Source organism: Salmo salar, chromosome ssa20, assembly GCF_905237065.1.
Source record: "Salmo salar chromosome ssa20, Ssal_v3.1, whole genome shotgun sequence".
Lineage (NCBI taxonomy): Eukaryota > Metazoa > Chordata > Actinopteri > Salmoniformes > Salmonidae > Salmo > Salmo salar.
Window position 1 is genome coordinate 26,967,571 of NC_059461.1, and position 24,652 is coordinate 26,992,222.

Here is a 24,652-nt window from a genome sequence, read left to right on the forward strand (position 1 = left end):
TTACATCAAGAAATGTTTTATTGTGACACAGAAATCTCAAACGCCATCTTATTCTTTACCCCTCTATAATCCATTTTAGAGATCTGTGTTATGTTTCTGATGTGCAGAGGTAAGACAGTAAAAGTTAAGTTAATGCAAACATAAATAATTGTAATAAATATCAAGTAAATGTACAGCACACATTTTCTTATCGCAACACCCCTTTGTATGAATATGTCCATTTTAATGGTCTATTCTAATCCTCCAAAAGGAGGTAAGAACAGAAAGAGAGTGTCCTTGTTAGCAGCGATTTACCCTTTTAAAGAACAAAACCAAACTAATTTGGCAAGCAATCCAAACATCCATCTTAAATATTTTGTGGTAGCTGTCATTGTGTTCAAGTCCCATCCAAGTCAAATGGCTGTTTAACTCACACAAGAAAACATGTTTCACCATGGAGTAGAAGAGAATGAGCGATAGAATCCATCTGAGTTCCAAGACATTAAGGTGACATATAACTAGTCATTTCATTGGTAAAATTGTTAAAAAATAAAACCCAAACAAACTGGATATCCAATAAAGAAGACCCTAGATATATAATTTTTATAATCATATTTTTTTCCCTGGAAGAATAGCACAGAACAAAACAAAACAAAAAATTTATTGTTGAAGTGAAGCAGTAATTTAAAAAAAACTGCCATCAAATATAATGTAGAAGTCTATTTACATGTTTTCTTCTGTGAAGTCTTTACACAGCTGAAACATTTTGGTTATGGGTCAAATAAAACAAACAAAAAAGCAGCAGAACCACTGCTCATTCATCACAGGAAATATATAAAAAGGCTAGACCCCCTGGTGAGTGGATTGTGTGTGTTTGGCGGGGGGGATTCGGCGCACATTCAGTAGCACACAAGCAGTGTGGGAGGGCAGCTCGGGATAACAACATCTCCCTCAAATTTCACAAAGCAACACAAGTTTCGCAACCTGAAATGCAAGTATAGCAGACCTGGCAACCCAGAAAGCCAGACTTGACAACCAGGTAGAGCTTTAGTCTGTTAGTCAACTTCAGTGTACCTGACCTTACCCTGCTGCCACGGCTACTAGGATAGTTTCAAAACTCAAAACTGCAACCTCACATAATAGATTAATATGACTTTTTACAAGACTTATATACATACCCTCTTTATAGACTTAAATCAACCATATTCACTGGATATATAGGCTGATAGTTAGTTTTGTCTTTTAGCAGTCCATCTTTACAGGCAGTAACTATATAATGTCATATAGAGTGCTTGTCAACGTTTGACTGCAGAGAGCTGACCTGGTAAAAAAAATCATAGAGTTCCTTTTAGATATTAAGCCTTGATTCCAGAGGAATATTTTGAGTTTCCTTTTCACACAGAGCCTCTTGAGGAGGTGCTTGTGGTAAAGGCATGCCTTAGAAAGAATACCCTCTGGAAGGCTGGGAGGGAAGCAGTAAGAACTAAGCTTAGAAGACCACACCAAGTCCTCTGAAAGAGGGATGGGGAGAAAAGTGAGGGGAAATAAGGTGGAAGAGAGAGTAACTTTCCCTAGAATCAAAAAGGGTATGTGCCCTGTCGCAGGTGCCTCCCACTATGTGTGTAGTGATCGGTGAGCTCACTGCCACTCCAAAACAGAAGAGTTAACAACGTTAGTGTCAAGGAAAGTGGGGTTGAACTCCCCTACATCAGCTATGAAAAAAACAGTCAAAACAACACCCCTGAAATGCTCAACCTGATTAGAATGTTTTTGAAATTAAGCACGGGCACAAAACAAACATAAAACAAGTAGAAGAAAGAAAAGCTTCAGTGTCTTCTTGGTGAAGCAGGTTGGCCCTCTGTTCTGTGGGTAGTTCCAGGAGAGGGTGGAAGTAAAGTTGGGCAGGAGAGGGGTTGAGAGGGTGGGGCTGTATGGGTAATAAATAGTAGGGTTGGTGTTGAAGCTGCATTTATATGGAGGTGGTGTACTCCATCCATCAGGGCCCTTTAGCCGCTGAGAGGGTCTTCACGGTAGTGGATGGCGTAGCGCAGCTTCTCCAGCATCACATCCAGGGAGCTGTACTGAGGCAGCTTCACCATAAACATACAGGTCTCCACCCGGATGTAGCGAGAGTCTGGCGAACCTGGCAAACACCCAAATAGATAAACATACCGTATGAAGAAAAATACTCTTAAAACATTAAATGTAATATTTACATTTTAGTTTTTTTTGTAGGACACTGGCTTCTTACTTTATCATAATAAAAAAAAAATATCAGTTGCAAGGACGTGAAGAAGTTTTGTATTGCTTATGTTTTTGCTATTGTGAACTCGTGAAGTTGTACATACAACAGCCGGATCGGCTAGTCACGGTAAAACATAGATATGTTTTACTCGTGTTTCTATTCCTTTGCTACTACTAGTATGTAATTGACATTTGGCACTAATTGCAGGTGGAAATGTTACATGTATAATATAACCTTTAAAACATTAAACATCTGCAGAAAGAGTCACTGCACTTCTACTATGTTCAAATTCTGTTCTGCTGAGAGTATTATGTGCAGTCTGGAAAGTAATTTTCCATCAATTCCATGTTCTCCATGTCAATAATGGCCCATAGTATGATTGTTATTGCCTGGAACAGAAGCAGGCTGTCTTGTTTAGGGACACTAACCTCTAATCTATGGAAGCTACTGCACTCATCAATCTAGTTTTACTGTTCATACTGTTGTGGTTGGAGTCTGACATTGGTTAAATTCTTTTGTTGTTGTCTAAAATATACTGCTCAAAAAATAAAGGGAACACTTAAACAACACATCCTAGATCTGAATGAAAGAAATAATCTTATTAAATACTTTTTTCTTTACATAGTTGAATGTGCTGACAACAAAATCACACAAAAATAATCAATGGAAATCCAATTTATCAACCCATGGAGGTCTTGATTTGGAGTCAGACTCAAAATTAAAGTGGAAAACCACACTACAGGCTGATCCAACTTTGATGTAATGTCCTTAAAACAAGTCAAAATGAGGCTCAGTAGTGTGTGTGGCCTCCACGTGCCTGTATGACCTCCCTACAACGCCTGGGCATGCTCCTGATGAGGTGGCGGATGGTCTCCTGAGGGATCTCCCCCCAGACCTGGACTAAAGCAACCGCCAACTCCTGGACAGTCTGTGGTGCAACGTGGCGTTGGTGGATGGAGCGAGACATGATGTCCCAGATGTGCTCAATTGGATTCAGGTCTGGGGAACGGGCGGGCCAGTCCATAGCATCAATGCCTTCCTCTTGCAGGAACTGCTGACACACTCCAGCCACATGAGGTCTAGCATTGTCTTGCATTAGGAGGAACCCAGGGCCAACCGCACCAGCATATGGTCTCACAAGGGGTCTGAGGATCTCATCTCGGTACCTAATGGCAGTCAGGCTACCTCTGGCGAGCACATGGAGGGCTGTGCGGCCCCCCAAAGAAATGCCACCCCACACCATGACTGACCCACCGCCAAACCGGTCATGCTGGAGGATGTTGCAGGCAGCAGAACGTTCTCCACGGCGTCTCCAGACTCTGTCACGTCTGTCACATGTGCTCAGTGTGAACCTGCTTTCATCTGTGAAGAGCACAGGGCGCCAGTGGCGAATTTGCCAATCTTGGTGTTCTCTGGCAAATGCCAAACGTCCTGCACGGTGTTGGGCTGTAAGCACAACCCCCACCTGTGGACGTCGGGCCCTCATACCACCCTCATGGAGTCTGTTTCTGACCATTTGAGCAGACACATGCACATTTGTGGCCTGCTGGAGGTCATTTTGCAGGGCTCTGGCAGTGCTTCTCCTGCTCCTCCTTGCACAAAGGCGGAGGTAGCGGTCCTGCTGCTGGGTTGTTGCCCTCCTACGGCATCCTCCACGTCTCCTGATGTACTGGCCTGTCTTCTGGTAGTGCCTCCAAGCTCTGGACACTACGCTGACAGACACAGCAAACCTTCTTGCCACAGCTCGCATTGATGTGCCATCCTGGATGAGCTGCACTACCTGAGCCACTTGCGTGGGTTGTAGACTCCGTCTCATGCTACCACTAGAGTGAAAGCACCGCCAGCATTCAAAAGTGACCAAAACATCAGCCAGGAAGCATAGGAACTGAGAAGTGGTCTGTGGTCACCACCTGCAGAACCACTCCTTTATTGGGGGTGTCTTGCTAATTGCCTATAATTTCCACCTGTTGTCTATTCCATTTGCACAACAGCATGTGACATTTATTGTCAGTCAGTGTTGCTTCCTAAGTGGACAGTTTGATTTCGCAGAAGTGTGATTGACTTGGAGTTACATTGTGTTGTTTAAGTGTTCCCTTTATTTTTTTGAGCAGTGTATAAAAAGTTGGGGTAAAAAGTCCTTTGAGCAGCTCTTGACACTTTGGTCTACTCTAAATATTCTTTGGAGTTTGATCATAAGGTCTGAGGTCATTAGTTTTAAGATAACAGCTCTGCATCTTCTCCCCATAGAACATCCCCTACTAATTAACACACAATACATCCAGGAAGGGTGAAAATAGAGAAAATAAATGTTTCAAAGTCCGTCCAAGTTTTAAGACAGTGTGAGCTAATAAGGATGATAAACACAATCGTGCACAAGAGTTTGTGCACAAACAGCACAGAGGACATCAAGCACTTAGTAACCCGTGTGGCTTAGACTCATGTGTCTGTTGTCCCACTACAACCTCCTATGACACACACCACTGACTTTTCCAGGCACTTACCTGCTGCCCCGTCCGGAGGGGCGATCTTCATGGGGTAGGGGGGTACGTGGGCGGTGTCCGGGCCCCCGTCCTTGCAGGGGCAGGTGAAGGGGACGCGCTCCTGGTTGCAGGAAAACTTGATGAACTTGCAGAGCTCCTCCTGAGTGAACACCTCCAGCGCCATCCAGAAGAACTCAATGTGCTGGTCGGTCTCCATCAGACCCACCTGATACATGGTGTGGGCCTACAGAGAGAGAGGTAGCAGGGGTTCATGAAAAACAGGGACAATTATGGGACTCTTCTAGGCAAAGACATTTACTATTACTGTCCACCAAAGTGTCCTAGGGTTTCAGAAGGGGATGTGTACAGTAGGTGTGAGTGTCCTAGGGTTTCAGAAGGGGATGTGTACAGTAGGTGTGAGAGTCCTAGGGTTTCAGAAGGGGATGTGTACAGTAGGTGTGAGAGTCCTAGGGTTTCAGAAGGGGATGTGTACAGTAGGTGTGAGTGTCCTAGGGTTTCAGAAGGGGATGTGTACAGTAGGTGTGAGAGTCCTAGGGTTTCAGAAGGGGATGTGTACAGTAGGTGTGAGTGTCCTAGGGTTTCAGAAGGGGATGTGTACAGTAGGTGTGAGAGTCCTAGGGTTTCAGAAGGGGATGTGTACAGTAGGTGTGAGTGTCCTAGGGTTTCAGAAGGGGATGTGTACAGTAGGTGTGAGAGTCCTAGGGTTTCAGAAGGGGATGTGTACAGTAGGTGTGAGTGTCCTAGGGTTTCAGAAGGGGATGTGTACAGTAGGTGTGAGAGTCCTAGGGTTTCAGAAGGGGATGTGTACAGTAGGTGTGAGTGTCCTAGGGTTTCAGAAGGGGATGTGTACAGTAGGTGTGAGAGTCCTAGGGTTTCAGAAAGGGATGTGTACAGTAGGTGTGAGTGTCCTAGGGTTTCAGAAGGGGATGTGTACAGTAGGTGTGAGAGTCCTAGGGTTTCAGAAGGGGATGTGTACAGTAGGTGTGAGAGTCCTAGGGTTTCAGAAGAGGATGTGTACAGTAGGTGTGAGTGTCCTAGGGTTTCAGAAGGGGATGTGTACAGTAGGTGTGAGTGTCCTAGGGTTTCAGAAGGGGATGTGTACAGTAGGTGTGAGTGTCCTAGGGTTTCATAAGGGGATGTGTACAGTAGGTGTAATAGTCCTAGGGTTTCAGAAGGGGATGTGTACAGTAGGTGTGAGAGTCCTAGGGTTTCAGAAGGGGATGTGTACAGTAGGTGTGAGTGTCCTTGGGTTTCAGAAGGGGATGTGTAAAGTAGGTGTGAGAGTCCTAGGGTTTCAGAAGGGGATGTGTAAAGTAGGTGTGAGTGTCCTAGGGTTTCAGAAGGGGATGTGTACAGTAGGTGTGAGTGTCCTAGGGTTTCAGAAGGGGATGTGTACAGTAGGTGTGAGAGTCCTAGGGTTTCAGAAGGGGATGTGTACAGTAGGTGTGAGAGTCCTAGGGTTTCAGAAGGGGATGTGTACAGTAGGTGTGAGTGTCCTAGGGTTTCAGAAGGGGATGTGTACAGTAGGTGTGAGAGTCCTAGGGTTTCAGAAGGGGATGTGTACAGTAGGTGTGAGAGTCCTAGGGTTTCAGAAGGGGATGTGTACAGTAGGTGTGAGTGTCCTAGGGTTTCAGAAGGGGATGTGTACAGTAGGTGTGAGAGTCCTAGGGTTTCAGAAGGGGATGTGTACAGTAGGTGTGAGAGTCCTAGGGTTTCAGAAGGGGATGTGTACAGTAGGTGTGAGGTGGCGTATATGTATTAGCTACCTCGCACTCTCTGTGGGGTTGGAAGAAAGAGGATGTTTTCAGTTTTCAGGGATACAGTATTTTCAACCTAACTTCCGTTTCCCCTGAAAAGCGGATGTGGGGACTCCGCTAAGGCGTTTTTACGCCTGCTACGTTAGATTAGCTACCTTGAGAAACTCCAGGTTGATGTAGGGCAGGCCACAGGTTCGTAGCTCCACCTCCAGGGGGCTGAGCATGGTGAGGAGCTGCAGGGGGATGATGGAGCCCAGCCCCGCACGCACCGCTGTCATACACTCCACATTCTGTAGCTCCCGCAGGCGTAGGCCCCGCACTGCTCGCGCATACACATCCTTATTCTGCCAGCTACAAACACACACACACACACACACACACACACACACACACACACACACACACACACACACACACACACACACACACACAAACACAAACACAAACACAAACACAAACACACACACAAACACACACACACACACACACACACACAGGACAGACAGTGTAGAGGGATAGAGGGGTTAAACAGAGATAGCACATTCTGTGAAAGTCAGAAATTACTATACTGAAAGGGCAAAATGATTTGGAGAGAAAAACTGACGGCTAAAGGAAATCGCATAGACAACATCAACAGAGACCCATATGAACCAAACAAGTCCCTGGGCCATAGAAGCAGAATGTCACTGTACCTGACACCAAGGTTGTGCCCCCCCTGGCACAGGTCCACCTCCTCTCCAGTCATAGTGATGTAGGTGAAGGTGCAGCAGGGCCGGCTGGGGGAGTCAGGACTCTCTCCTGACTGGTGCTGGGTCGAGATCTCTGCGCACAGGGCCTCCAGATCGTCCTCGTCACTCACCTGGGTTGCAGAGGGAAAGGGTCAGGTAGAGGTCAATGGAACACTGTTCTTGAGAACAAGGGTGGGAAGTGGTATGGCAAAACTACAGTCTGGGTTTGAACTGTAGAAAGCAGAAGTCAGTAGTGACTGTATGGAGTTTACAGTAGAAAGGGACTGGTCAATAAGCTAGCTATTGGCCGAACCATGGAAAATCTGCATACAGCGTCACCAGTTTTTTTGATGGGTTCGTTTCTGGTCCGAGCTTTCAAAACTTCCAGGGCGTAAGTCAGTTCCTCCTTTCATTTTCAATATCACCTCAACTTCTCCAGAAACATGACTGATATGCATGTCTAAATGACTCTCTTACACCCTCAAACTTCTTGACGTAGTTGTATGTGAGCAGGTCGGCCTCCTGCAGGTCCTGCTCTGGGTCCAGAGGCTCGCCCACCAGGCTCTTCCAGAAGGAGCCCAGCAGGTCCAGGGGCAGGGGCACATCTGCCCGGATGGCGATGCCCAACAGCTGGCCAAAGAAGTGCAGCAGCTGCTCCTCCGCATAGCTGATCGGACAGGGCGTCAGAATATACTTCCCCTTTGGAACAAAACAGCACAGAAGCACCACAATCAAGTTAGAGACTCTTCTAGCCTATCAGTAATACAGTGATCACTGGCCATGTACTGCCCAACTGGTTTGCAATCCAGACACGGTTTACACTCCAATTATAAATTGGGTGGTTCGAGCCCTGAATGCTGATTGGCTGACAGCCAGGGTATATCAGACCGTATACCACGGGTATGATAAAACATTTATTTTAACTGCTCTAATTACATTGGTAACCAGTTTATAACAGCAATAAGGCACCTCAGGGGTTTGTGATATATGACCAATATACCACGGCTAAGGGCAGTGTCAATTCCGCGATGCGTCGTGCCTAAGACCAGCTCTTAGCTGTGGTATATTGGTCATATACCACACCTCCTCGGGCCTTACTGCTTATACTGTGGGGAGTAGGATTAATACATATGTACACAAACTATTGAGACATTCTCATTGTTCCTGGTGTTAAAATGGTGCTGCAACCAGGGATGGCAAATGGGCGGGTCACTGTACCTTGTTGCGGTGAAGGCAGATGGGGGTGGGTCACTGTACCTTGTTGCGGTGAAGGCAGATGGGGGGGGGGGTCACTGTACCTTGTTGCGGTTGGCTGCTGCACTGGGGCAGGGGAGCAGCAGGGAGAGGGCGGAGCTCTGGAGTTCCTTACACACCTGCCACAGGAAGTGACGAAAGGAGCCGCCTGGGGGAGTCACAGAGGTCAGGGGTCAACTTAGACAGTGTTTCAGTCTTATCAAACAGAGTTTATTCCTATAGGACAAAGGTAGGAGAAGAAGGTTGATACTAACTGGTGCCGTGGACCTCCTCTCCAGTAAAGCGGATGTTGAAGGCATAGGTGGGGTCTCCTCCGCTGGCCAGCTTCACACACAGCTGGGACGAGGGCACACAGGCTAGCTGGCGTGCCGCCTGGCAGAAGTAGGTGTTCTCTGAGGAACGGATCTCTCCTGGAGGAACACACACCATCAACACTCAACGTAGAGGGCATAACATGAATGAACGTAAAACAGGGCTCTGGGCTTGTCCTGTGAGCTCACCTCCAACAATCTCTAAGGGGTCCAGTGTGATCTCGGGGGCAGCGTGGTCTGCAGTCCGCTGTACTGTGGCATTCAACACCTGGTTCATCACTATCACTTTGTTATCATAGAACACCAGGCCTGCATAGAGATAGGGTGGAGGTAGAATGAGTAGGTCAGCAAGACTGTTTTAATACTGTTCATATGCCCCACCTACAGCTTAAACGATTTAACAACCAGTCGATTCCCTGACACAACACCACTCCTTAACGATACATACAGCACACTGTTGCTGTGTGCCATTGACCTGACAGAGCAGTTCTGATATGTTATTTGTGTGTGTGTGTGTGTGTGTGTGTGTGTGTGTGTGTGTGTGTGTCACCTTTGGCCCCAGAGAGCAGTGCTGCGATGCTGTTCTGGTAGGTGTGTGTTTGTCTCAGCTCCACCAGGGGCAGGAAGAAACTCTCCAGGGTGTTGTTGAGAGACTGCAGTAGAGCAAAGCGCAGACGCAGGCTCTCCACAGGCACATCTACACACACACACAGGGGAAATGTGAACACAGCAACACATATACGCAAATACACATTCCCACCCACTCACTCACTAACACGCGCTTACACTCATGATTACTGATGTCCAACACCACACAAACACGTGTAAAAATAGACTGTGTATGTAAACTAATGACGTGGTATGTCAGTGAGTAGGTCACATACTGAGAAGACAGGCCACGCGTGGGTCAGCGACGTCACTGGGCTCCAGGTAGGCCTCATGGGGGTGCAGCCTGGCAGGTGTGATGGCCAGGTGACCACACAGCCTGTTGATGTACTGAACCAACGCTACATCCATCTCCAGACTCCACCTCCTACAGGCCTTCTGGGCATGCCGTGTGTCTATACAGGTACATCTGGAACACCAGAGGAGATGGAATACAACAGAATGGTTAACCACTACATATGAACAGATCCTCATAATACAGATGTAGGATCTTAATTTGATCACTATTGTTGCTGAGAATTTTTCTGCACAGCAGGAAATCCAAACGTGTAGTATAGTTGATGTTTAAAAGGCTTCTAAAGTTTGTAATTCCCACTTTAAAATGTCAGACTTGATTTGCCCTAACGAAAAATGTATCAACTCTTACAAAAATGTCAATTAATTATAATCCCCATTTCCTGTTGAAAACTAGCTCAAATCAAGATCCTACATCTGTGTATAATATGGCTTCATCTGGCACCAGGTGGCTTTCTATAATTACAGAGATTACATGAACTGTACAGTGCATTATAGTGTTTGAGTCAGATGATTAAACGTGACATTTGTTAGAGTACATCATGTGTAAATGTGTGATGTGTGTTGACGTAACAATCACATTGTGTTCCATGCTCTAAATGTTTACAACCTGCTCCAGTCATGTGTGTTCCGTTCCACACTCTGCTCGGAATGTGAAGGCTGACTGCAGGGACTGGAGGGGGGCGGGTCGCCAGGCTCACCTTTCAAAGTGAAGGTCGTAACCGCAGGCCAGAATGGCCCTCCACAGGCTACGGATGTCCTGCTTGGCCCGGTCCACAGCAAACTTATGCAAGCCTTCCAGAGTCAGGTACTTCTCCTCTGGGACTACGTGAGAGAGGGGTGAGGGAGGAGACAATTCATGTATAAATACATGAACAGTCAGACACACAGATGCATGGACTTTATGCTCTGTTTCCATCTCGTCATCTACATTTGAACTAGAGGGAACTGTTACCCAGCTCCAGAGAGATATTGGCTAGACAGATGGGTAACATGAGAGGGTACAGAGTGGTCAGTACCTTCAGGCTTCTTGGCAGGAGATTTCTCTGTGTCCTTCTCATCAGGCCTGGATTTCTCAGGGGGCTTCAGTACAGTCTTTTTCTCACTCAGTGCAGTCCTGATAGAGACATGGAAAAAGGTCAGGAACAGGGGCCAATGGAAAATGTCTGTCCAAATGAGTACTGATGAATGTCATGGATGACATAACAGCATACTGAACGAGTCTTGATTTGACGATTAAGCATAATAAGCAACATTTAATCACTCTCCATTTTTCTTCTGTAAGTGGATAAAGAATCCACAGAGAGAAGTTTTTATTGCTATTTTTTTGTTTCTTAACATGAGAAATTAATTCGAAAGACTCGCTATTTAAGTAACACATTTGAGTGTGGGAAGCATTAAGAGAAGGCTCTTAGGGGGAGTGTAATTTTGAAACCAACTACCTTCCATAATTACAGGTGGGGGTGGAAACTATTTAGGAAAATGGTGTTCAGGGTGGCATTGTGTGTGTGGTGAGGGATAAAACTCACCTGACGCTGTTGAGCACAGACTTCTCCTTGCTGGGTGGTTTGGTGATGGGTCTCTTGGTGCTCACCACCTTGCCTGCGTGCTGTTCCTTACCTGCCTTGCTGTATTTGTTCTTGTTGGGCTTGGGGGTGCCATATTTACGCAGAATCTGTGGAACATATAACACTGCTCAGACAAACATGGTTGCAGATGCATATAGATGAGTGTGTGTGTGTGTAAAATGATGTGGATGAGGCAGGGTCAATTAAGCATATATCTATTTTGTTGTGTTCAAGCACTCATGGTGAGGGGGTGTACCAACCTGCGTCAGTTGGTCCTCCAGCACCTTCTTGGGCGGCCGTACATTAGTGAAGAAGACGTGGAGGAGGTTTCCAGTTGTCTGGGAGGTGATCTGCTCCTTGCTCAAGTAGATGTCTGACACTTTGACAGGCTTGGCTGGTGTGAGGCTGAGCATCTGCTCTGAGTGGACACAACTCTTGAAGATGTCCATCAGCACGTCTCGTGCACTTGGAACCAACTTGTCCCCTGGGAACATAGGAGAAAAGATGAAGACCCCTCCAGATGTAGGACTTCTACCTGTATTGATAGAGTACAGATGATTGAGCCATAAACTACTTACCTCTGAGAGACTTGTTCAGGAAGTAGTCCTCAAGGGCGGAGCTACCCTGTGTGTCAAACAGGCTTTGGTTGACGCTGGAGGCTGTGAGGATCTCCTCATTGGTCAGCTCCATCAGCTCCTCCTCACCCTCCAGGCTGGATAAGCCAATCAAGTCGCTGCTGTTGAAGAGGCTAGCGCGGATCTTTTCCACTTTGGCTCGGGCGCGAACCTACATTCAGGATGTGCAAAACAGATGAAGGACATGCAAGTCTGTCTCCATCAAAGCAAAAACAAATTATAAATCAACAATTTCAATATATCAAGTTCTTTGTAAAATGCACTTGTGACCCACCTCTATGACAGCATAGCCCTTGATGGGCCGGGCCAAGATGGAGTTGCTGTCCAGAGAAGTGACGGTGTACATGGAGCCCCCGTCTGACACAGAGGTTGTTTCTGCGTTGTCCAGAGGTTCCCCCAGGCTGCCAAGACTGCCCAGGCTCCCCGTGCTGCACAGGGAGATATCCAGGCTCTCCTGGCTGGACACCGTGTGGGGATCCAGGGGCGCTTGCTGTGGGGAGGGGACAGTCGATGCTGCAGCCACAGGGGTGAGAGGTGGGGCAGCCAGCAGCTCCTGGTCCACAGAGAGCTCACTGGCGGTGCGGGACACGCCCCCCTGAGAGGAGCTGCAGATGGAGGTCTGGCTGGTGGAGGCCGAGGCCGAGACACTCATGGCTGGAGTCACGCTGCTGGAGCTGTCTGGGCTCTCGTTACTGGGGAAGGGGCGCCCAGGCTCGGGGGCAGCTTTGCTGTCCAGGGGGGTGGACACCCCGGCTCCTGCCTTGGGCTTCTTAGGTTCTTCCTCCTGCAGGGGGATGAAGATCTCGTCCTTGAAGAGCCCCCCGTGGGCATGGCAGGCCCTGCGGATGGCGCTGCGCACCACAGCCTCCTCCAGGTGGGTAGGGATGCCAGAGAGCACCAGCAGACGGCTGTGAGCGGTAGGTCCCACCAGGGCCTGGCAGGCATCCGTCACAGCATCACTTGTCACACTCAGCCCCTGGGGATCCTTGTTGGCCAGGTGACGGAGGATCATGAGCAGGGTGAGGCCACGGTGGAACCACAGCATGTCCTCAGGTTTACTACCGGCCATGTTGAGCAGGGCGCTGTCGCTCTCTGACAGACGAGCCCCTCCAGCAGAACCCCTCTTCCCTGAGGCCACCGCGGCCACTGCTGCTGCCGCACGCTCCCTCTTCATCTTCACCTTCTTACGCTTGGAGAGCAGGCTGGGGCTCTGGGGGGTCTGGCCTGGGGAGGAGGAGGAGGATGAAGAGGAGTCGCTGAGATTAGGGGCACTGGTGGAGGACAGGGCTCCCACTCCTGAGCACCCCATGTTGAGGGGGACGGTGACCTCAGCTACAGCCAGGCACACCTCCATCAGGGCGTGGAAGTAGGTGGAGAATCTGCTCTGCTCAGTCCCCAGGGCCAGGCCACCGCCACCAGAGGAGGAGCACCCTGCTCCGGCCCCTGCAGCCACCCAGCCCTGGGTCTCCCGGTCATACAGCTTGCGGAGCTCTGTCTGCAGGGCCATGAGCACAGCCAGGCAGGGGTTAAGCAACAGAGCGATAGAGCTGGACAGGCCTGCAGGGCTTTTCCGCTGCTCCAGGTGGTGGATCTTACGGAAGAGCTCAGCCAGCAGGTGGAAGGAGAGTTCCTTGATGCAGGGGGCCAGATCTGTGGTCCATAACAGCCCACCTAGAACGTCACAGACAGGAAGAGAGAGGGAACAGAAACTCTTAGAAAAAAGTGAACAATTTGTCAGCACAAAACAGGATTCAATATTAGTCACACACAACGAGTGACTGAAGGTTATGGAAGTGTAGCACCTACCCAGCAGCTCCACCACCTGCAGCAGCACAGACGAGGGCACAGTGTCCAGCTCCTCCTCAGAGTGCTCATTATTCTCCCCTAGCTTCCACGTCAGCAGCTGCTCAGCAAACGCCATAGCCAGGGGGAACTCCAGTGGCAGGGAGTGCAGCACCAGCACCGCGCCAGGAGGGGGCGACACCCCTGAGAGAGACAGTGAAACAAACCAAGCTATTATAAATACATGTTAATCATTTGAAACAGAGAGAAACATAATTAATATACATATGCTGAAAAGAGTTATTACTGTAAGCCAGGACTAGGGGAAATCAAGCACTCACCCAGTTTGATGTGCACTTTGTCGGTGGGGATGATGACAGTGGGGAACTGGTTGGTAGTGGGAGGGGGGGTGAGGCCTGTGTTGGAGGGTGAAGCATCCAGAGGGTAGCACACCGCCTCCATCAGGTTGAGCTGGCCGTTCCGGCGCACCTTGTGACCAAGGCCATAAACCATAACCCGCGCCCATGGGGCTTTGTACAGGGAGGAGCTAGTGGGGAAGAGAGGAAACGCAAGAGAGGCAGAAAATGGGGGCACTGTAAGACATCTAGGATGGTCAAGGGTCATGGGTTAAACTTAGATAAAGGCAATTGGAAACAAAAAAGTATGTTAAATTAGCTCACTCTTTACGGCAGCCTAGTTGGCTCTCTTTGCAGGAGACGATCACGAAGGCAGCACCCGGGAAGTTGACATCCATGCTGACCTTTGACTCTGATACCGGGAAGTCCTCTGAAGTGAACTGCTCTGGTGCATTCTACATAATGGAACAAGGGAAATAAAGATGAACCATATTAAAACAAAAGATCTCCGTCCCTGGGGAAATATACATTCAGACAGATTCGGGTCATTAGTTAACCCTGTGCAGACCTGTAGGAAGCAACAGATCTGCTTGGTGAGCTCCAGCAGACTCTCCTCCCCCTGGTGCAGGGCGCGGGTGATGGCCACGGTGAGCCACTCCCGGATGGGCTGTGCGTTGCCCTGGTAAAACAGTTCTGTGGGAGAACAGCTCTGGCCCTGCAGGTTGTGGAGTAGAGACTGGGCCACCAGGATGGAGCTGGAGCTGATGGTGCCATCTGCAGGACAAACAGAGAACACTCAGCACAAAGATCATGGAAAGGTTGCCTAACAAATCAGTCTGTGATACCAGCTCTGGTAACACTGTCTGAAATAAAGCGCTGCAAACATTTTGAAAGATTTCTTACAAGCCAGAATGTCGCATGCCTTAGGTGATGAGCAAACAAACCGTGACAGAGACCTGCGTTTTGAAGTCAGTTTAATAATATTTCCTGTGGATATTTTGTCATAAATTTCCACCGGCAGCAGGACAAAATCAGTGGACAACAGATGAATATATTCAACATTCTGACTTGTAAAGGGACTGTTTGGAATTTTGGAATCTAAATGTTAGAGACGATAGTGGATGCTTGTCCAGTCTACACTCGGATTCTTAGAGGCTAGGGGAAAAGCAGACTCCAAATCACTCCAGTCAGTCAATTGTACACCTAAAAAGCCATGTGTTATTTCAGTCTAGTCCATTTTCTAACTTCATTCTATTTAACCCATTATTTTCCATGGATCATCATGTCATCCAGAGAGGGTCCGCTCACCAGGCAGAGGCGGAGCCAGCAGCTGATTGGACAGCAGCTGCAGGTGTTCCAGAGTGATGTCTCTAATGGCTGGGATGTGGAGGAGGCGGGTGAAGGTGTGGGGGCTCTTGGGGGCAAAGATGTTGAGTAGCGCCATGCGGCAGTAAAGCCGAGCAAGGGCACTCTCACAGCGCAGAAGCTCCCTGAAACACAGCAGGCCACGGGGGATGATTTACAGTTCATAGCAGTGTGTTATTTCAGCGTGTGTGTGTTAGTTACCTATGGATCTGGATGTTACTGCTGTCGAGATTAACAAGGCCATTGGCAGCAGTACGGCGGGATCCAACAGGGGGACGCTCCAACATCTCAATGGGATACCAGTACCTCACCAGCACCCCCTCACTGCGCAGGTACGTCTCTACCTGTACCAGCTCATTCACCTGAAAACACAGACACACACAGTAAGTAACAAGAGACAAAGCTTAACTTATTTTTGCTTTGATCATATGACAACTGAAGTGAAGTGTTCCACACTCACTGAGTCCACGTCCAGAACCACTCCGTGCAGGCCGAAGGTTTTCAACATTCCTCGGATGGCAAACTTGGGCAGGGCTGTTCCGCCTGTGGTGCTGTTGGTGTTGTTGCTGTCTGGACAGCGGATGACTACGGTCAAACCTGAGACGAGGAAGCATACTGTATAAGTAAGGGCAAAGCCGGGTAACACTACAGCCTATGTGCTCATAATGATAATGATCATTACAAAAAATTCTTCAAAGAAAATAGTGCTTCAGTAATTGTTAACCTGTTGGGGCTAGGGGGCAGTATTTGCATGGCCGGATAAAAAAACGTACCCGATTTAAACTGGTTACTACTCTTGCCCAGAAACGAGAATATGCATATAATTAGTAGATTTGGATAGGAAACACTCTAAAGTTTCTAAAACTGTTTGAATGGTGTCTGTGAGTATAACAGAACTCATATGGCAGGCCAAAACCTGAGAAGATTCCATACAGGAAGTGCCCTGTCTGACAATTTGTTCTCCTTCACTGGCATCTCTATCAAAAATACAGCATCTCTGCTGTAACGTGACATTTTCTAAGGCTTCCATTGGCTCTCAGAAGGTGCCAGAAAGTGGAATGACGTCTCTCCAGTCTCTGGGCGAAAAACAGCAGGAGTTCTTGTGAGTGGTCCGGCTGAGAACAGTGACACTGGAGATGCGCGTTCATGTGAATTCTCCATGTTTTTCTTTCTCTCTTTGAACGAATACAACGTCGCCCGATTGGAATATTATCGCTATTTTACGAGAAAAATCGCATAAAAATGAATTTTAACCTGTTGGGGATAGGGGGCAGTATTGACACGGCTGGATAAAAAACATACCCGATTTAATCTGGTTACTACTCCTGCCCAGTAACTAGAATATGCATATAATTATTGGCTTTGGATAGAAAACACCCTAAAGTTTCTAAAACTGTTTGAATGGTGTCTGTGAGTATAACAGAACTCCTATGGCAGGCCAAAACCTGAGAAGATTTCAAGCAGGAAGTGGCCTGTCTGAGAAGTAGTGTTTCATCTTGGCTCTTTTTATTGAAGACTCAGGATCTGTGCAATAACGTGACACTTCCTACGTCTTCCATAGGGTCTCAGAGCCCGGGAAAACGTTGAACGATATCGAGGCAGGCTCTGGCTGAAACACTTTATCGCTTTTGGCAAGTGGCCACTCAGAGTACTATGGGCTTAGGCGCGTGCCCGCTTCGACCGAATGCTTTGTTTTCCTTTGTTTGTTTATCTAAACGCAGATTCCCGGTCGGAATATTATCGCTTTTTTATGAGAAAAATGGCATAAAAATTGATTTTAAACAGCGGTTGACATGCTTCGAAGTACGGTAATGGAATATTTAGAATTCTTTTGTCACGAATTGCACCATGCTCGTCACCCTGATTTAGCCTTTAGGATAGTGTCTAGAACGCACGAACAAAACGCTGCTGTTTGGATATAACGATGGATTATTTTGGACCAAACCAACATTTGTTATTGAAGTAGAAGTCCTGGGAGTGCATTCTGACGAAGACAACAAAGGTAAGAACATTTTTCTTATAGTAAATCTGACTTTGATGAGTGCTAAATCTACTGGGTGTCTAAATAGCTAGCCCTGTGATGCCGGGCTATCTACTGAGAATATTGCAAAATGTGCTTTCACCGAAAAGCTATTTTAAAATCGGACATATCGAGTGCATAAAGGAGTTCTGTATCTATAATTCTTAAAATAATTGTTATGCTTTTTGTGAACGTTTATCGTGAGTAATTTAGTAAATTCACCGACAGTGTTCGGTGGGAATGCTAGTCACATGCTAGTCACATGCTAATGTAAAAAGCTGGTTTTTGATATAAATATGAACTTGATTGAACAAAACATGCATGTATTGTATAACATAATGTCCTAGGGTTGTCATCTGATGAAGATCATCAAAGGTTAGTGCTACATTTAGCTGTGGTTTGGGTTTATGTGACATTATATGCTAGCTTGAAAAATGGGTGTCTGATTATTTCTGTCTCGGTACCCTGCTGACATAATCTAATGTTTTGCTTTCGTTGTAAAGCCTTTTTGAAATCGGACAGTGTGGTTAGATTAACGAGAGTCTTATCTTTAAAATGGTGTAAAATAGTCATATTTTTGAAAAATTGAAGTAATAGCATATCTAAGGATTTGAATAACGCGCCACAGGATTCAACTGGCTGTTGAGTAGGCGTCCCACCTAGCCCATAGAGGTTAAACAGCGTTTGACATGCTTCGAAGTACGGTAATGGAATATTTTGAAATTTTTTGTCATGAAATGCGCTCGCGCGTCACCCTTCGGATAGTTACCTGAACGCATGAACAAAACGGAGCTATTTCAATATAACTATGAATTATTTCGAACCAAAACAACATTTGTTGTTGAAGTAGAAGTCCTGGGAGTGCATTCTGACGAAGAACAGCAAAGGTAATCCAATTTTTCTTATAGTAAATCTGAGTTTGGTGAGGGCCAAACTTGGTGGGTGTCAAATTAGCTAGCCGTGATGGCCGGCTATCTACTCAGAATATTGCAAAATGTGCTTTCGCCGAAAAGCTATTTTAAAATCTGACACCGCGATTGCATAAAGGAGTTCTGTATCTATAATTCTTAAAATAATTGTTATGTATTTTGTGAACGTTAATCGTGAGTAATTAAGTAAATTCACCGGAAGTTTGCGGTGGGTATGCTAGTTCTGAACGTCACATGCTAATGTAAAAAGCTGTTTTTTGATATAAATATGAACTTGATTGAACAAAACATGCATGTATTGTATAACATAATGTCCTAGGAGTGTCATCTGATGAAGATCATCAAAGGTTAGTGCTGCATTTAGCTGTGGTTTTGGTTTTTGTGACATATAGGCTTGCTTTGAAAATGGCTGTGTGATTATTTTTGGCAGGGTACTCTCCTGACATAATCTAATGTTTTGCTTTCGCTGTAAAGCCTTTTTGGAATCGGACAGTGTGGTTAGATTAACGAGAGTCTTGTCTTTAAAATGGTGTAAAATAGTCATATGTTTGAGAAATTGAAGTTATAGCATTTATGAGGTATTTGTATTTCGCGCCACGCGATTCCACTGGCTGTTGACACGGTGGGACGCTTGGTTAAACCAGCTATCAGGAAAACTCCTGTGTTTACTAATGTATTTACAGTGAGGGTCAAAGGTGATGAAAACAATAACGGTTCGATAACCAAGGTCTCTGGCATGGTGGTGGGTGCAAGTGCAGGGTACCTTTGCGGACTTTATCGATGGTGAACTTGTTGGCCTCATCCTTGATGTCCTCGATGGTGGGGAGGTAGAGGTCCCGGGGGATGCCACCGTTCTCTTCATACAGGAACTCCACTGTCTGCCGGGCTATGTCAACCATGCCTGCACAACATTTCAAGCAATAAAAACAGCACAAAGAACAAACGTCAAAAACCATCCCTTCAAAAATGTCAAACTGGAGTCAATAGGGAGCTGCTCTTTAAACAGAGCCACAGGGTTGACCACCTCTTACCACCTGGTTTTCAGCGAGTGAGTGTCCCAAGCTGCTCAAAGACCAGAGGAGCAGAAACGAGAGACTGAACATAAATCCTCACCCAGCTGCAGTGCTCCCTTGATCTGGTCCAGACCGGACTTCCTCTCTGCCTCATTGCGGAAGCGACGGCGGATGGTGGGAAACACCTTGGTCTCCCAGGCCTTCACCAGCAGGGCATAGTGGTCCTCCTGGGTGGGTGAAACAGTACATTCATGCCAACAGTGAAAAACCAGGATACCAAAAAGTTCATGTGTTATCTGAAGGCTCTTCTCAGAACCATAAGCACCAGAAAGATATTCAACTCACCCTGGGAATATCGTCATCATCCTCGTCATCACTCTCGTCGTCAGCGATAGGCGGGGGGTGTACTTCAGGCCCTGAGGTGACCAGGTTCTCGTAGCTCAGCTCTACCTTGTAGAGGCACGACGAGTCACTGTTGTACTCTGTCCCGACAGGGGAGGACAAACAACAAAGACGGTTCTTACCAACGCTACCAACTGGGAGACATACACACAGACCAGACAGTGTGGGTGAGGGTTAGGACTGCGGGGGTGGGGTGGGGTTGACCAAACAGCAAACGCAACCGAGGACTGAAATCACACCAGGTTAAAAGGTCCAATGCAGCTGTTTTCAATATCAAATCATTTCTGGGGACCATTTAAGTACCTTACTGTGATTGTTTTCAATTAAAAATTGTAAAACATTTCTCAAGGAATAATTTTGCTAGGACTGTCTGGGAGTGGGGAGGAGAAAAGTGAAAAGTTGCTGTTATTGGCAGAGCGGATTGGAACTCTTTCTTGTTGGTCTATTAACTAATTTACCGCCTAATGATGTCACTCGGAAGGCCAATACTTCCTCCCACCAAAACAGGCAGACATTCCAGACGGTCTTTTCAAACAGCTCTTATACTAAAAGGATCACCATAATTTACACAATTTCACAGTATTATTTAACCTCAGTGTGGTAATATATTTAAACACAGGAAAATCACCTTTTTGACTGCACTGGGCCTTGAAGTAAAACAACACATTTTAGGTTAAGTGACCGGAAGGTAACTGAAACAGATGCATTTGGTGCAAGGGGAAAGTGAAAGGAACATACGTTGCTGGGCAACTGCTACAGCGGCGATCCGACAGGGAGGTCCGTGGGATCCAGAATCAGATGCCACACTAGCACCCGCATCATTGTCGCTGTCAGATGCCATGGCGAAGGGGAGGGCCTCGAAGTTGGCACTGATTTCCTCTGCCAGGTCAACACAGAGGTCAGCAGCATTGCGGTGTGCTTGGCCCTCTGCGTACGCAAACGCCCGGCAACCAAAGTTGGCACGAATCTTTGTGTTCTAAACAAAATGCAAAACACACCATGATGACATACAAGCTGCATCAATTAGGCGTCATCTTGTTATCTTGTTTTACCCACCTTCTTCTGAATGTGCACCAGAGGCCACATGCCCCCTGCTACATCCTCCAGGAAGGGGCTGAGGCGGTGGCCACAGTAGGTGAAGTAGACACGCCCTTTAGAGACCTGGCCAGGGGGTGGAGGGGTGCCCTCAGAGCGCTCCCAGCCAATGCCCGCCACATCCCCTGTAAGCAGGAAGAGAATGGTCACCATCCAAGATACAGTTCAAAATCAGATGTTTCACCAAAATGTTAGAAATATGCAATACACATTGGTTCCATAAGCAAAAAAAGTCAAATGAATGATGGGAAAATAGGAGGTAGGTGATATTATGAAACTAAATGAGAGGATTGTTTCCCATCTCACCAGGAAGTAGGGCTACGTCCAGCCTCACACTCTTCCACTGCAGCAGACTGGAGCCATTATAGTGCACAGCCCTACCATTACTGAAAGGGAGAAACACAGAGACAGAGGGGGAGGATGAAAAAGACAGGAAAGAAAAGTCAGCACTCAGACAGGGCAGTGGGAAACCTCACAGAGATTACATATGTAAAATCCATAGGAGCACATACTTGTGAAAGAGGCAGGTGCCAACAGGGTTGGTCCATGCTCCGTCTCTCTTCTCCGCCTCTGTGGCAAAGCCAAAAGACACAATAGGGCCGCTGTCATCTTCCGAGTCTCCATAGGAGACAATCTCTATTTCCCAGTAAAAGGAAGGAGCCTACAGGAAAAACAGGGAGAGGAATTTAAAGATTCCAAATGAGTCAGCCTGCTTCATAAGCATGCAAAACTGAATTATCATCAATATAAAACCCAAGACATCCAGTAAGTGTAGGGGTGCCCACCTGAACAGGTACAGGTGAGGTGGCATAGATGAAGGTTCCCCTGGGCAGGCCTCCTCCAGCGCTGGGGTCGGCCAGGAAAGTGACGGAGGTAAGGCGGGATGAGAACATGCAGGCACGCACTGGAGGGAACACCCTGGTTGGACTCCATGTAATCTCCTTGGGCTAGGGAGAGACATAGAGTGGAGCAGAGAGTGTTACAAGGCCCCACAAACTTCAAACTGAATCCCTTCATCCCTCAAAAAATCATAGTATGGTTTTATGTCAGTTATTCGATCAGTAGATCAATGAGCAGAGGCTACAGCGACACCCACCTGGCACCTGTCTGTCTGGAGGGGAGGGGGTGGCGGGCGAGCGCAGTCTCGGTACAGCATCCTCACTCGCTCACACTGTGCCTCGACCATGCCCAGACGCTCCCCTGCACAACACAGCAGAATCAATACTACGCTCATAGAGAAAATATGGCCGGTAAAAGTACAGTCATGCTGCATTGTAGAAGTTGTGTCATCATTGAGCACTATGCTACTGGGTGAGAGTGGGTGGTCACTCACCAGGACTGCACTCCTGGGCCACTAGGTTAAGCACCTCCACAGCAGCAGGACACTGCTGAATGAACTCTTCACAGAACGAGCTGTCCTCCAGGAGCTGGGCCATCACCAGACATGCCCTGGGAGCCAAACACAACAGACACATTTAAACCTCCATACTAACTAAGCAAAACAGATTTATGACATACAGGTGCATAGACACACTTGGTGGAGCAGCAAAACATCTTGACCGAGGTAATGTCCTCATTAGTGATTTACCTGGTCCTGATTTCAGCCAGCAGGCGGACAGCGGCCATGACAGGACTAGAGCCATCTCCTGAACAGGGGAGGGAGGTGTGGATGGACAGACTACCCTCCTGTGGCAGTAACATGGACTGTACCGCCTGCACCACCTTCTCTGTGATAGACAGCTTGTAGAGGGGCAGTGCCTGGGAGAGAGAGGGGGAGAGGGACATTGATGAGAAGAGAACATTAAATTAGTCTACTGCCATCATACATTAAAGCCTTATGTGCACTTGCATCATTTCCAGTCGATTTACATGTGTTAGTTACATGTGTTAGTTACACGTGTTAGTTGCATGTGTGACTTCTCTAACACTCCCTGTCCTTACCTCAGAGCGGGGAGTGCAGAGGCGGGAGATGGGCACCGTCAGGATGTCGGAGGCCTTGCAGGCCTTCCTGTACTCGCAGGAAGGGAACTTTACTGTGGCGAGGCCCTCCTGCTCATTGATGGACATGACCAGGCCCACGCTGTCCAGCACTCCTTTACCCACCACCTGAGGAAGCAGAGGGACCATGAAGAGAAACATTCACTGATAGACCATTCACTACTATAGATCTTTCTGCCCACAGCACTATTGGCCTGGTATAGTGTTGTTGGCAGACAGCATGTGAATTTCAGAGACAGGTACAATTTGTTTTGCTAAGTCTTCTAATGGATCTATCAACTTCTGCTCATCTCCTAACCCACCTGGACCTCTGAGCCGATCTTGATGGTCTCCTTGAAGCCTCCGAGAGCGCAGAGTGCTGCCACAGCCTGCCTGCCGATGGCCTGGAGTTTAGCCAGCTTCCTGCTGCTGCTGCTACCGTTCTCCAGGATGCTCTCAGCATACTTCCCCAGCTGTGGGATGAACATCAGCGCTCTGGACAGCACCTGGCACAGTCATCAGCAGCGTTAAATCCATGCGTTATCACTATGACCTTCATATACAGTATATACTTAGAATTACATGGATCTAGCATTGCAAGTAGATCTTAAAATGGCTGCAGCTGCCTCAAAAACCTATGCATTCTGATGGTGCTTTACCTTCTCTGCAGTGCTGGTCCAGATCTGGGCGGTGTTGGATTCAGGTGCTGTGAGCAGGCTGTGCAGCAAGGCGATAACCTCAGCAGCCATACTGTTGGCCACATGGCCACTGATGAAAGGCCTGATTGGGTCAGACCTGAACAGTGGAGGGAGAAAGAGGAGACCGCTCAGAACCACTCTCCCTGTGTTTTTTATTTATTTATTACCTTGACACATTTTGGGGAGTAAACTATTTTTCATTATTAAAAGGTTTCTTTATTATAAAAAATACTTTGACATTTTTGGGGTGGTTATTTCATTCCTAGGCTTTTTTTCCTTCTCTTTAAAAAAAACATTTTATCATAGGCATGCAATACCATTGACAGCTGTTACAAATACGCATCCCACAATAGGGAAGTGGGAGCTAAAGGTTCATCCCACAATAGGGAAGTGGGAGCTAAAGGTTCATCCCACAATAGGGAAGTGGGAGCTAAAGGTTCATCCCACAATAGGGAAGTGGGAGCTAAAGGTTCATCCCACAATAGGGAAGTGGGAGCTAAAGGTTCATCCCACAATAGGGAAGTGGGAGCTAAAGGTTCATCCCACAATAGGGAAGTGGGAGCTAAAGGTTCATCCCACAATAGGGAAGTGGGAGCTAAAGGTTCATCCCACAATAGGGAAGTGGGAGCTAAAGGTTCATTGTCCCCCAGAACACCTCACCATTTTCAGCCCACTACCTCGGTGCGGTGGACACACAGAAGCATACAAACAAGCAATGACCCTAACAAACTACAAAGAACATAAACATGAATTACATACAAAAAATACCACAATAAATACAACTAAACAAACAAAAGAACCAACAACTACAATTGTCATACGACTGGCGATCCAGGAGCACCTTCCCTTCGTCTAGGAAATCAAATCAGGCCCATCCCTCGACGACCTCCCACTTTCTTTTGCAATCAATCCTTCTAGTGTATAATAGTGTTCGACAGTTATTTTTAAAGAATCCAATTACTAACATTTGTTTTCTGAGTTTTAGAAATGAAAATCTTCCCCAGCTGAATCAAGAGATTGTATATCGTGTTGCATCTGTCCCTTAAGTCACCCAATAGAACTGTTTGTGGAGAGATC

At 47.1% G+C, this 24,652-nt stretch overlaps 1 protein-coding gene across 5 annotated transcripts in view; it reads right to left on the reverse strand.

Annotated features, from left to right (window-relative positions):
* Nucleotides 1–24,652, reverse strand: part of LOC106580373 (probable E3 ubiquitin-protein ligase HECTD4) — a 71,956-nt gene continuing 47,304 nt past the window's right edge. For all 5 annotated transcript variants that reach the window (XM_014161358.2, XM_014161355.2, XM_014161357.2 and 2 more), the window contains 37 exons: nt 23,537–23,672; nt 23,201–23,383; nt 22,842–23,006; nt 22,489–22,658; nt 22,234–22,349; nt 21,997–22,100; nt 21,686–21,847; nt 21,413–21,561; nt 21,207–21,286; nt 20,862–21,025; nt 20,544–20,781; nt 19,749–19,885; nt 19,504–19,630; nt 19,154–19,291; nt 15,902–16,038; nt 15,643–15,803; nt 15,385–15,566; nt 14,645–14,850; nt 14,401–14,531; nt 14,062–14,267; nt 13,745–13,924; nt 12,213–13,609; nt 11,882–12,089; nt 11,564–11,787; nt 11,265–11,410; nt 10,755–10,852; nt 10,437–10,560; nt 9,660–9,850; nt 9,326–9,472; nt 8,965–9,084; nt 8,719–8,874; nt 8,509–8,612; nt 7,688–7,909; nt 7,175–7,341; nt 6,638–6,833; nt 4,726–4,948; nt 1–2,122 (listed from right to left, as the gene is read on the reverse strand). In XM_014161358.2, coding sequence (XP_014016833.1) covers nt 1,986–2,122; nt 4,726–4,948; nt 6,638–6,833; nt 7,175–7,341; nt 7,688–7,909; nt 8,509–8,612; nt 8,719–8,874; nt 8,965–9,084; nt 9,326–9,472; nt 9,660–9,850; nt 10,437–10,560; nt 10,755–10,852; nt 11,265–11,410; nt 11,564–11,787; nt 11,882–12,089; nt 12,213–13,609; nt 13,745–13,924; nt 14,062–14,267; nt 14,401–14,531; nt 14,645–14,850; nt 15,385–15,566; nt 15,643–15,803; nt 15,902–16,038; nt 19,154–19,291; nt 19,504–19,630; nt 19,749–19,885; nt 20,544–20,781; nt 20,862–21,025; nt 21,207–21,286; nt 21,413–21,561; nt 21,686–21,847; nt 21,997–22,100; nt 22,234–22,349; nt 22,489–22,658; nt 22,842–23,006; nt 23,201–23,383; nt 23,537–23,672 — 7,132 coding nt within the window. In that variant the 3' untranslated portion in view covers nt 1–1,985. The remainder of the gene's footprint in view (nt 2,123–4,725; nt 4,949–6,637; nt 6,834–7,174; nt 7,342–7,687; nt 7,910–8,508; nt 8,613–8,718; nt 8,875–8,964; nt 9,085–9,325; nt 9,473–9,659; nt 9,851–10,436; nt 10,561–10,754; nt 10,853–11,264; nt 11,411–11,563; nt 11,788–11,881; nt 12,090–12,212; nt 13,610–13,744; nt 13,925–14,061; nt 14,268–14,400; nt 14,532–14,644; nt 14,851–15,384; nt 15,567–15,642; nt 15,804–15,901; nt 16,039–19,153; nt 19,292–19,503; nt 19,631–19,748; nt 19,886–20,543; nt 20,782–20,861; nt 21,026–21,206; nt 21,287–21,412; nt 21,562–21,685; nt 21,848–21,996; nt 22,101–22,233; nt 22,350–22,488; nt 22,659–22,841; nt 23,007–23,200; nt 23,384–23,536; nt 23,673–24,652) is intronic.